The sequence below is a fragment of the Gaeumannomyces tritici genome (assembly GCF_000145635.1).
Source record: "Gaeumannomyces tritici R3-111a-1 unplaced genomic scaffold supercont2.6, whole genome shotgun sequence".
Taxonomy (NCBI): Eukaryota; Fungi; Ascomycota; class Sordariomycetes; order Magnaporthales; family Magnaporthaceae; genus Gaeumannomyces; species Gaeumannomyces tritici.
Genome location: NW_008804550.1, coordinates 2252834 through 2264797, shown reverse-complemented (window position 1 = coordinate 2264797; position 11964 = coordinate 2252834). Strand labels below are relative to the sequence as shown.

Sequence of the window (11964 nt, the reverse complement as noted above, 5' to 3'; positions counted from 1 at the left end):
GGGGGGGGTTTCACAGGCAGGCGGCGGTGGTATTGAATCGACGAGGCCCTGGTATGTTATCATCTTTGATCCTCTCCAGTCGGGAATGTCGTATTTCGTGACATTAGTTTCAATTCATCGCAGATCCTGCACTCACAGCAGAAGAAACGTGCCAGGGTGATTTGCCCCTTGATAATCAATGGGGATGAACCCATGCTCAGCGCCACCCCCACCTGTCCATTTCGTCCCGTTGGGCCTGCTGCACGATAGGTACAGCGCAACCAGGAGATAGCTGGCTGCTACAGAGTTGCCCATCTGTGCATGGCAGCCAGTACCATCCATGAAGGAGGCATGCAAGTGGGTGGGCGAAAGTAGTTGAGCTTGGCTGGGGAGCGCGCTTAGTGCCCAAGGTAACCACTGGTTTTAGCTCTCGGCTTGTTTTACACATGTGCCATTATAGTGTGTGGGGGGATGGCCCCGATAGGACAGCAACATAAATGCTGCTTGTAAATCTGGTTGCCTGCGAGGTAGGTACCTAACATGGTAAGGACATGGGCAGGCACGCGAGCAAATATCCTTGGGTGTGGTCGTCTCGTTAGTCTCGTTGGTACATGCCGTCGTTACCTACCTCCCCTGCCTTGGCAGATACCAGGAGATACCAGAATCCCTACCGGGGCCGACACCCGCCTGTTTACACAGTATTCGCCATCGCGCCGCCCTTGTCGCCTGGCAGTTCAGTCTAGCCACTCTGGGATAGCTGCGCGTGTGCTACGTTAGCTGCCGTCTGATAGGGCTGTTAGGCCTGTTGGTGGATGCCGCGTTGTTTTTTTTTTTTTAGGTCGCGCCTAGGTACTCAGCCAAGTGGGGAAGGCTGCTCTTGGCCCAGACCAGACGGACGAGCTTGGCAACGCGCCTTGATTTCCACCAAGGCTTTAATCACTTCACGAGCGCATTAGTGTCTTGTAGCCGGGCAGACATGTTGGAAATGAGAAAGGCAGGCAGGAACAAGCGCGGCTCGAGGTTCATGGGGGTGGGTTTCCAACGTCGGATGGAACATGGAGCGCAGGCTGGTCGGTTCGCAGGCCCGAGCATGCGCTGTTCTTGTGTCGAGCCGAATGCCGGTTCCGAGTACCTGGCCGCAGGTGTCAGTCACGCTGGAGTCGTTGGAGCAATTGGTTGGGGTGGGCTGCTGGTCTCTGGCTATCTCTGGCTGTCAACTGTTGGTGGTGCACGGTCATTTGGGCAGGTGGGGTTTGCGGTTTGCATCCGATGGGAGCTGCCATTGGATCACCAGCCGCCCAACTATGTAGGCACACGCAACCGATCACAGGATCGCTTGGCAGTGGCAGAGAAGATGTGAAAAAACGTCACGCATATGCGGTGGGCCATAAATAGAAATGGAAGGCTTCCATGGATTTGAGTTGAGTTGAAAATGGGAAGTCGCATCGGGTGGCAGACCGTTGGCTCCTTCCATCAATGCGGTTGACATCACTCTGGCACTCTGGCTACACACACACGCACAAGAAAACAAGCACGAACCACCCTCCATCAGCAACCCCCACCTCCACGGCTGGCGCTAAGCTTTCATTGCTGACGCGACTAGCCGATTTGCCACATTTCCGCCAACGGCAGCTGTAGCGCGTCGCTCGTGATCGCGACCACCCTTGAATCACAACGCCCGCCCCCAAATGGGGTCCTGATTCGCGAACCTTCCATCGCCTCACTGTCCGTGAAGCTGTCGCGCCTACCACAAAAAATAAAAATAAATAAAAATAAATACGGCAGTTTTGCAGCCCGTTGTACCTATTTATTCCTATCTTTTGCCTATTTTTCTTCTTCTGGTGGGCGTGCCTGTTCACCACCCTCGTCACCAGCAGGCCTCGCCGCCAAGATCCGGGCACCTAGTCTTCCGGACCTGCGGGGGCTGCGCATCGTCACATCACAGTCCACCGGTGCAGGCCGGCCATCGCCGCGGGTCCCATTTGAGGCCACTCGGCTGTATCCACCCCTAGCCGCGCCGCCAGGGGTGTCCGCTTTTGCTGATTCGGCACCGAGCTTGTCGGGCCTCCCCGAGCAAAACGACGGTCGAGGCGATGACGCCTAGCGCCTGCGAGCTTCCATCCTACGGCGAGGCCACGGCCGCCATCGACGGCTGGGCCGTCATCGCCCCCTACGTCCCGGTCCGTGCTTACATCAGCCTCTGTCTGGTTTCGTCCAGGCTGTACGGCCACTTCGCTCCCCGGCTCTGGAATGATCCTCTACGTGCTGTCCAGCTCTTGGGGCTACATCGCAACGACGGTGAGGAATGCATCTTCCTCTGCGCACGCCTGCCACTCTCCTGACCATGCTTGCCCTCGCCTCCTGTCCCGTCCTTGTGCACGCACGTCTTCTGGCTTAGACCACGTCCACCACAAAAAAGATGGCAGTTTTCCAGGCCCCAGGTGTTTAAATGTCAATGCCATGACGTGTGCACCCTTACCCCTGGCCCCCAGAAACGGTCGGCTCCCTATTCATTGTTGACTATTGTGTGCTCACAACCTATATCACACCCATCAAGAGCTCCACTGGTATCTGCACCGGTTCATCGGCCGCTCCGTGAGCATCTCCAGGGCCTCGACGCGCGCTCTTGTGTTCACTCTGGACTTTAGGGATTTTGGCCGCGCCACCGCCGACTTCCTGTCGGACGAGGTCGTGCATGCGTCCAACGACACGCTTCGCCAGTGCCAGACGCTGTTCCCAGCGCTGCGCTGCTTGCTCCTCGATTCACATCCCGTCTTCGACCCTAGTGCTCTAGCCTGGCAGTCCCCGGGTGAACAGGATGGCCAGGGTCAGCAGCGCCCTCTGCTCCTTAGCGCTGTAGGCCGCAGCCCTGAGCTGCAAGCCACGTACCTTGCATCCGACTACATGAAAAGCCTGGTCTATCTTGACATCTCGTATCTCCCTGGCTCCCTGCGGGCTGCCCTGAGCCGACGGGCAATCGGGCCTGCCACGCTTCCAGGCCTCAGGGTGCTCAAAGCTCGGGGCCGTGAGCTAGAGGACGATACAGCTGTCTTGCTCGGCATTCGGCTCATGCGACAGCTTTGGAGCCTGGACCTGGGCGGCAACCGCTTGACGGAGCATGGCCTCCTGGGGCTGCTTTCGTGCTGCCTCTCACCTCGCGTCTTCCAGTCGGACGACCGTTTCTCGGTGGAGGGGAAGGTCCATGTCACCCAAAACACCCTTTTAAACGAATACGGCCCCTACGCGGTCATCACCGAGTCGGACCACAGTGCTGCGCACAACCACCCGGATCGACATTTTGCGGATACGCCAGCATACCAGATGCGTGATGATGAGCCCGCCACAACGCAGCGGCCGGATGGCACGGCCCCCATCCTAGGCGATGGACCAGATGACCTTATTCACGCCTTGTCTCGAGGTCCCGGCGGTGATCCGATTGGTGCTCCATTGGCCAATGTCTTGGCCTCCCGCCCCTGTCAGGGGTTTCTAGGACTGAGCCATCTCACCGTCGATGGCAATAGGATCTCGCTCAATGGCTTGCAAAAGGCGATCCGTAGGTCGTATGGTGCCTTTGAGCACCTCGATTGCGAGATGCTGATGATGAGGCCGCCGCCTGCCTCACCTGCGGGCACGCATCTCTCGCCTTCCACTAGGATCTGTGGCTTCATTGGGGGCTCCCACCTTCTGCGACCCGTGGTCTCATCCTGCCTGCGAAGCTTGCGCATCCACCATTCGCTTGTAACGCAGGTGCCCACAATCTTGTCGCTGGAGGAGACGACACCGTCTCTTGCAAATATCTGGGTCGCTGAAGAGCTACTGCTTCCAGGGGTTGAGCTTGCCGACACACCGACTGGTGCCTTCGCCCCCGACATGAACCCTAGACTGACATGGCTGACGCTGACGAACCTGCCACGACGCTCCACGGGCCGCCTAATCCAGAAACTGGCAAACTTTGTGGAGCTGGCGTATGAACAGGAGCGCGCAATTCTAGACACGGCGGCGGCGCTACAGACCTCCCGTAGGAGCCCGACCCTACTCGCGGGGCTGCGGCGCATCCGGCTAGAGTTTGAGCCCGACCTGATTCACGAGGCGGTTGAGGATTTGGATCGTGGGGACAACCCCGCGTCTGGTGGCCATGATGTCGAGTTCTCATTCTTCAGAGCCTGGGGTCCCGAGTTACGGCCATCGACGCCACCTCAGCCGCAACATGTGGGGGATAGTCGGACATGGGCTACGACAGCAGGAACCGCCGGGGAATCACCGCTGACGGCTAGTGGGCAGATACTCCCTGGTCTAAGAGAAGGGGATGTTATGGTCGATCCGGACGGAAGTGGGCAGTACGTGACCCGAAGGATTATATGGAACGAGTTCCAGGAGCAGGAGGTGCACGTGTGGATAGGGCCCGGGGCGGCCGCGTCCCCACACCCGGCAGTGAACGAGTACGTGAGGATGCTGCGGGAGTTTCCCTCTTTACGTTCTGGCTACCTCGGGGTAGGCCCTGTCACGCCTTCGCAGGTAACAGCCGGCGTGCCGCCGGGCGTGTACATCTTCCAGTGGGCTTGGGAGGCCATGATCTGGCGCGACGTGTGCGGTGGCCGAAGGACCAGCCCCGGCAGGCAGGACCTGCGATCGATGCACGACGTTGTGGCGGAGCTGAAGCGGTTCCGCGAGACTTCCAGCAAGGCGGGGAAACATTGGACCGGTAAACTAGAGGTCGTCACCAAGGTCAGGGCGGCGTCCTTCGAAGCCTGGTAGAGCTTACAGGTCCCAGGAATTATAGTTGTTAATGTCATGGGCGTTCATATATAATCTTTCCTATGTGAGCTTTCCTATATCAGTTTTCCTGTGTAAGTTTTCCTGTAAGTTTTCCTATGTAAATTTTCATCAATGAGCTTTCCTATGTCAGCTTTCCTCTGGCTTTATTCCCACTTTCCTTTTTGTCCCTCTTACTGTTATTGTTCTTATTTCTCTCCCCAACAGGAACTGTCCACCGTAGTAACAATTCTAGTCCCCAGGGCGTGTACCAACAGCCCACCGGCTTCCGTCAGTCTCAATCCACACGCACGTATGCTAGTTTAGTCCACCGAGCGTAGCGCAATTCACCAGCGGGCTTGCTGCATGGTACTTTTTTAGCGTCCAGCGGCAACGGCGTCGTCGACTAGCGTCCCTTCACGCCGTCACCCTTTCTCTCCTCCTCCTCCTGTTTCGCCACTAGCGAGGCTTGCTTAGCCTGGCGTTTAGTTGGTTCAATCGCACTTTGATGGAGGAGGGGGGGGGGGCGTGCGCGCTGTCTCCAAGAGTGGCAACCCATGGGAGCGGAGGTGGAGCGAGGAAAATGAGAGCCGTTTTCTCTAAACTAGTGACGATGGCCTCTATTTTTGGATAGGGCGCTCGCGCGCATACACACACACGCACGCACGCGCGCACGGTAACGCAGAGGGCACTTGTCGGAGCACCCAGGCAAAAACTCTGACGCCCCACCCATCCACATTTGGTGTCCGGGAGGTTCCTTTTCCTCAATATCAACCTCGTGTCAGGCAAATCTGCTTATTATTGCTGTGGTTTTTTTCTTCTCTCCCGTGTCAGCTGGACATGCATCGCCAAGCGCATTCCCCATCCCTATTCTTCTTCGTCGTTCTTTTGACCTGGCAGTCCACAGGACCATAGCGTGAATAACCCACTGCTGTGCCAGGGAGGGATGGGGGTGGGGGTGGGGTTAGCAGGTGTGACCCCGATGTAGGTGGCTGGCCAATCAGCGCCCTTTCCGTCAGGGGACTCGCCGGACCGGACTCGGACGCAAAACGAGGGGTAAGAGCAAAACCATGGGCTGTCTGTCTTTGCCGTAAGTGGCGCAGATCTTGTGCTGGACGGATGTGTGGAAAGGGAGGTTGGTCCTCGAGGCGGATACTGTACAAGACAAAATAGCGCCTAGTGGTGGATGATAAAAAGAGCCGAAGGGGCCCGGGCGGCGGGTGGTTCTAGCAGCTGCCTCCTATTGTGACAGACACATGTCTTGCTGGGTGGCTGGCTGTGTGGTGGAGATGGGCGGCGAGGCAGCTGAACATGGGAGGGACAGCAACACCAGGTCGAGCGTCAGGCACATGTGCAAATAGGACGTAGGATGCAAGAGCCAAGCAAAATGCTGTGGTGTTGGTATTCCTCAAGATTCTATCATGATGTACTGCCGCCGCTGCCGTTGAGCGATGGGGATATGGCAAACTATGGTGTTCAATGCTGAAAATGACAGACAGGTTAGATGCAGGCTGTGCCGGAAACGCCAGAAGGATGTTTGTGAGAAGGAGAGGCAGGTTAAGAGATAGGAGCTAGAAAAAAGGATAAAGAGATGAGAGATGAAAAGCAAGCAAAAATGTACATAGGAGGAAACGAGCGTATGATGGTAACAAAAAAATCCCTTCAAACAGCAAAATGGTCAGATCACGATCCCCCGCTGTGCCCAGCCATTCCTGCCCTTCCAGGCAAGAACCACCAAGACGCATGCGACCCAGACGCTGGCCGACATGGCCCAAAACGTGGTGGCATAGCACACGGTGCCGTAGCAGAATATGTCGCCGCCGTCTCCACCATGGCCGGGCTGCTGCGGCGCGGTCTCAGCACTTCTACTGCGGGCAGCCGCCGACGCGCCGGCCTCGTAGACGGCCGAGTATATGAGCCCCCACATGGTGGCCCCCAGGGCGGGCATTGTGGCGACGATGCCCCAGTTGGTGGCAAAGTTCTCGACGCCCCAGATGACGGTAATGATGATGGGCGTCAGGCTGAAGACGGCGCCGTACCCGGCCCCGACCAGGCTGGACACGATCCAGAAGCGGTCGCCGTGCCCCTGGGCCACACCCGAGGCCAGCGTCGCCAGGCCGGCCGAGAGGAGGGCGGCCGAGAAGAGGAGGAAGCTGACGCGCGAGACGGACGGCCTGCACGAGAAGCACCCCGACGACGTCGGGTGGCGTTCGAGCATCTGGGATGAGGTGAGCTGGATGTGCTGGCTCCCCGGGCTGGGCGCCAGCAGGTCCGTCAGCGTGCCCGTGGCCAGGCGGGCGATGGTGCTGGTGATGCCAATGATGGAGACGTGGGTCGCGACCGTCGTCAGCGGCTGGCCGCCGCCACCCTGGGCCGCGGGCGGGTACAGCGTCTTGATGACGGTGCCCATGTTGTTGATGAAGGCCTCGCCAGGCCCGACCATGAAGAAGAAGCCGGCGGCAAACAGCCACATGGTGTGGTCCGTCAGGAACCGGCGCGTCTCAGCGTTGAGCACCCACTCCTTCTTCATAGCCTGCATGTCCTCGACCCTTTGCTCACTAGCTAGGAGCGCCGCCTCCTCGTCCGGGCCCTTAGACGACGGATCGATATCGCGGGTGCTGCCGTCGGGGTTGACGGCAGTGTCGTCACTGGAGCTGTTAAAGTCATCGCTGCCGCCTGTGGCCACGTAGGCGGGGTCTTCAAAGGGGTTGCTCCTCTCCACGACCGTACCCATGGTCCCGTAGCCACCAGCGCTGGCGGCAATCCTACCGCCGCCTGGGGTGAAGAGGGCGCTGCCGGTGAGCAGGCCGCTCCGCTCGAGTTCTTCGACAGCTTCATCTATCAGCTCGTCCTCGTTCACGATGCGGAGGCAGAAGAAGCCGATGACGCCGGCAATTGCGAGCACGACGGCCAGGAAGATAAAAAAGCGGAACACGTCGACATCACCGCGGTTGCCGTCGCCAAGGCGCTCGTACAAGACGCGGCTGCCGACCTGGCTCTGCCACATGCCGCTGAGCCCAAAGGCGGCAATAGGCATGGCCAGGGCCAGGCCCCGGTGCTTGCCCGTTCCGAAATCTGCAGGGTCAAAACTGTCAGTGGCATGTCCCGCGCATCAAGCATGTGCACACCATTACGGGCGGGTCTGAGTGGCAGTTTCTGGCATGGTCGGGACTGACTCTTGGCGCACGTGGCCACGGCGCTGAGATACATGCTGGCGGTGCCGACGCCTATGCAGACGAAAGCCGAGATCATGAGAGCGTATGAGATGGGCCCGCCAGTCACGGTGCCGCTGTGAAGGCTGTTGTGGGGCGGGCGGCCATTACGGACGGCATCGTCGACGTGGGCAAAGACGGTAGCGGCGAGCGAGTAGCCCGTGGCGAAGATGCCGGCCGAGGCGAGCGAGAGCGGCGCGGGACCGATGCGGTCGCACAAGTAGCCCAGCAAGGGCACGGGCAGGTAGGAGGATACAGATCCGGCGATGGCCACGCCGTTGACCTCGAACTGGGTGTAGCGCAGACGCGATTGGAAGATGTGGCCGTAGAGCGAGAAGACGGTGATGGAGCCGGCGCACAGGGCCGACAGGATGGCCGAAGCGAAGGCGACTTTGCGGGCACGGGCGGCAGCGGCTGTGTTTCTACTGCGGCTGCTCCGGCGACGGCGGAACCACGGGCCAGCGGGGCGGCCGAGGGGCGAGAGGGAGCGGATCGATGACGCGGCCGAGGAGAGGGGGCCGAGTGTCGAAGGCGCGGCCGAGGACGAGGAGCTCGCGGAGAGGGATCGTTGGCGGCGCTGGAGCAGAGCGGCCTGGGCCGGGGAGCTCGCCATGGTGGTGCCGTGGGACCTGCAGGTGAGATGGGCGGCGGGCTGGCAGCCTTGCTCACGGAGCACAGCGCCGCGACTAGCACAGATGCACGTCTGGACCGCTCGCGTGCGCACGCCCTATCTGTGCTGGAGCTGAAGGTGTAAGGCGTGCGGCCTGGGCCTGGGCCTGGGCTGGAAGCAGTGGAAGCGAGCTGCGACTGCGGCTGGGCGGATTAGAGTTTGGGGTACAGGCTCTGGCCTTGCATGCAGCCGGCGCCCAAGGGATGTTTACTGTCTGTTCGTCTGGCTGGCCGAGTCGGGATTGAATCGTCTGAAGCGATTTGCGTTGGCGGTCTTGTCTCGATGGGATTTGGAACGAGCGCCGTTGGTGTCGCGCCTCGATCAGTGCTCAGGATCAGTGCTCAGCGCCCCAGCCTCGGACCGTGGAAATTGCGCAAAGGAAGGACGAGAAAAGAAAAACAAAAGCACAAAGTCGGGCACAGCCAACAAGAAAGCAACAAAGCTGCAAACGAGCACGCGGCACGACAGAGAAATAGCGGCTTCCTACTCGCGCGAAACCGCGGCTATGATGGCGCAAAAAGGGGGCTTTTGATTCCGTCTATTTCCTCGCCGTTCGCTCTCTGGGCTCGCCCTGAGACGGGATAACTGACTCCGCCTCCTGCCTGGCACGCTGCGCTGGTGACAGCGGCCTGACGTGATGGCCCCGGCATCGGTGGGCGCTACCCGCCAAATCCCCGCCATTTGGCCTCGCGTGACCACTGTCTAGCTGCCGGTTAGGTAAGCACCACTGCAGACCGCCAAGCGCCCAACCAAGGCTGTCCCCGCCAACGAGGCTCTGGTGATGGCGAAGCGTGACACGGCAGGGTCTGGGTTTGATTGCCCTAGTGCTGTGCTGTATGGCGAAATTTCTGTCCTTGTCGAGCAAGAGGCACTCGCGCACGCTACCGCCCCTTGATTCGACTGTTTCTGGCCACCGTCATTGTATAGGTATTGTGTAGGTACTCGAGTAGGTACCTGTAGATACTTGGGTACGTAGCTTCGGCTCCGGCTCGTCGGCGTGCCTGACTCTTGCCGCTCCCGTGATATCATCCACCAGCCTGGCTCGTGCAAGAAGGATGTCTCCTTGCAAACATGGCCACTGTCTCTCGAGACCACCGAGGATAAAAAAGGAGGCGTCGATAGCACTCTCTGGTAGAGATAACCCTGATTCCAAGAATAGAAGCAACCTTAGGCCGATACACCGCTTTTTGCAACGAATAGGCAAAGAGAGTGGTGAGCATGTGTTTGCTACAGTTGATCAATTTGCCAACGTGCAAAAGAGCAAAGACCAAACCGAAGAGATTGGCTGCCCAAAATTCCGGGCCCCATAGATCACGTGTACCCTACCAAGCCACACCGCCACAGCATTACCCGACCTAAGCCCGGCTCAGCCCCTCAGATGAGTCTTCCCCAACCCAGACGCACACAATTGCCGCCGACTTGGAAAACCCCCCCAAAAAACCATTTGTCGTCGTCGTTTGATCACACTCCGCCCGCAATCTTCCCCCTCCTGTCACCAAATCTCAGCCGACGAAAAATCACATCTCGCAAACATGGGAAAGCAGCACGGATCTCTTGCCCGCGCCGGTAAGGCCTAATCCCTCCCTGATTGATGGAATCGACGCCGTGTGCACGCCAACGCCGCGACGCCGACCGTCACGTCGCCGCCTCGATTGCACCGCGCCGATGAGGAAAACCGCAGCACCGGCTTTTTCGGCGTAGCCATCCTCAGAACCACCGCCTTCGGCTGGCTAACGCTGTTTATCTGTGTCCGTTCAGGCAAGGTCAAGTCCCAGACCCCCAAGGTTGAGCCCCAGGAGAAGGCCAAGAGGGCCAAAGGCCGTGCCCACAAGAGGGAGCAGTACACTCGCCGCTTCGTCAATGTCACCCTTGCCCCCGGCGGCAAGAGGAAGGTACGCGATCCTCCCGATGGGCCACGCAGGCAGCGCGCGATGACCCGCGGTCCTGGTGGATGGACGAGGGGTGGCAGGCGGATGCGAATGACCAATAGCTGACACCACGCCTCGCAGATGAACCCCAACCCTACCGCTTAAAATGGAGATGCGACGATAGGACGGCTGGATTCGACCCGAACCAATCCATGGCGACATCCCCGACCGAAAACGATCGACTCGATCTTGCCCTCTGGGCTGCGTCGGAGGATCCGGCCGCTCAGCTGACTGTGGTCACTCTTTTTTACGATGCGTTTTTTCCACGACTCCCCAGGGCTAGACAGCCCCTGTGGGAGCGGCGTTGCCAAACGGACATTTGCCAGGCTCGGATGTGTGGGCCTTGGTTTGGTCGGGGATCATTTTCGGTATGGGTTTTTTTTTCGGTCAGGGTAGAAGGTTTACTCACTGCAATACACGCTGGGCTTTTTACCTTGGTCACACTCAGCGGCCTGCTTGGCCGCTTCGGGTGCGCTCCAGGGCGATGTGCGAATGCTCACTTTCCTGACGGGATCAGTCATCGATCATTGCATGCGCCCAAGACCGAGAACAGATGCAGAGTATGGGCGAGCGGACAGAGGGCGGCCGGTTGAAGGGGATCGAGTAGGAATCATGGACAGCCAAGAAGGGGACAGGCAGCAATTTGCACGCTCTCTCGTCGGCAAGGTTACCTCGACAGGAGGAATGGGCCACCCATAGATGTCGTCTGGTCGACCTTGTCCGACGCCTCTTGCGGTTTCTGCCCGTGCCTACATGACGCTGCAGCTCGAGCCGGCCAGGTCCGTGAGCCCTGATGTTTCCTGCTCACGGCGGCTTGGGACTGGACTACACTTGCAAAGGCAGCATGTCGTCTGAGCTTTCCCGACAATTCCTGTTTCTACTTTGTCCGTTGCTCCCGAACGCCAGGCCAGATTCGGTTGGGGCCGTCTAATCATAAATCCTCCTTGCGCGAACATGTCTACTGACCCTGGACGGGCAGTCTTCTTTGCGGCTTGCTATACCTACTCCTTCCTGCTCGCATCCTCGGGGCCGATGTCACGGTCCTTTTGGTTATCGCCTTGTGACCTAGAAGAAAGGTACTAACAACCCCCCTGCTGATCGTCCATACTTGACGGCCTATTCTCTCTGGAGTGCCGAGAAAGGGGAAATGATGCTTGCAAGTAGAGCCAATCTCTTCGTTTTCTCCCTATTAGCCTCGGCCGCGATAACGGCAGCCGCGCCGAGACCAATCGCAGTACCGCCACTACTACCACCATCATCCTTCGCGGACAGCAATGCACGGGTGCCCGGCGACGGCCGCCCCCTCATTGCCGCATCGCCGCATCGTCGCCACAGCAGCAGCAGCAGCAGCAGCAGCAGCAGCAGCAGCAGCAGCAGCAGCAGCAGCAGCAGCAGCAGCAGCAGCAGCGAGGCGGACGGCCCG

The 11964-nt window shown here is 59.3% G+C and overlaps 3 protein-coding genes across 3 annotated transcripts; 2 read left to right on the top strand and 1 right to left on the bottom strand.

The window, feature by feature from the left end:
* Window positions 1-2072: 2072 nt before the first annotated feature.
* Window positions 2073-4734, top strand: GGTG_11143 (hypothetical protein; the record flags this gene model as incomplete). Its single annotated transcript, XM_009229023.1, has 2 exons — window positions 2073-2277; window positions 2537-4734. The coding sequence occupies 2 exons, from the start codon at window positions 2073-2075 to the stop codon at window positions 4732-4734; spliced, it is 2403 nt and encodes an 800-aa protein (XP_009227287.1).
* A 1363-nt stretch (window positions 4735-6097) lies between these two features.
* GGTG_11142 (hypothetical protein) lies at window positions 6098-9843 on the bottom strand. The gene is made up of 2 exons (XM_009229022.1): window positions 7908-9843; window positions 6098-7806 (listed from the first exon to the last, which is right to left on the bottom strand). The coding sequence occupies exons 1-2, from the start codon at window positions 8554-8556 to the stop codon at window positions 6410-6412; spliced, it is 2046 nt and encodes a 681-aa protein (XP_009227286.1). The 5' UTR covers window positions 8557-9843; the 3' UTR covers window positions 6098-6409.
* A 169-nt stretch (window positions 9844-10012) lies between these two features.
* Window positions 10013-11015, top strand: GGTG_11141 (40S ribosomal protein S30). Its single transcript, XM_009229021.1, has 3 exons — window positions 10013-10179; window positions 10372-10505; window positions 10623-11015. Exons 1-3 carry the CDS (start codon window positions 10146-10148, stop codon window positions 10644-10646), a joined length of 192 nt encoding a protein of 63 aa, XP_009227285.1. The 5' UTR covers window positions 10013-10145; the 3' UTR covers window positions 10647-11015.
* The last annotated feature ends 949 nt before the right edge of the window (window positions 11016-11964 follow it).

Bases quoted from the DNA above. Each gene is read 5' to 3' on its own strand.
- GGTG_11142 (XM_009229022.1), bottom strand. From the start codon at position 8,556: ATGGCGAGCTCCCCGGCCCAGGCCGCTCTGCTCCAGCGCCGCCAACGA. The intron at 7,807-7,907 runs GTCAGTCCCGAC...TTGACCCTGCAG, and splicing joins CGTGGCCACGTGCGCCAAGA to ATTTCGGAACGGGCAAGCAC.
- GGTG_11141 (XM_009229021.1), top strand. From the start codon at position 10,146: ATGGGAAAGCAGCACGGATCTCTTGCCCGCGCCG. The intron at 10,180-10,371 runs GTAAGGCCTAAT...GTGTCCGTTCAG, and splicing joins CGGATCTCTTGCCCGCGCCG to GCAAGGTCAAGTCCCAGACC. The intron at 10,506-10,622 runs GTACGCGATCCT...CACGCCTCGCAG, and splicing joins CCCCCGGCGGCAAGAGGAAG to ATGAACCCCAACCCTACCGC.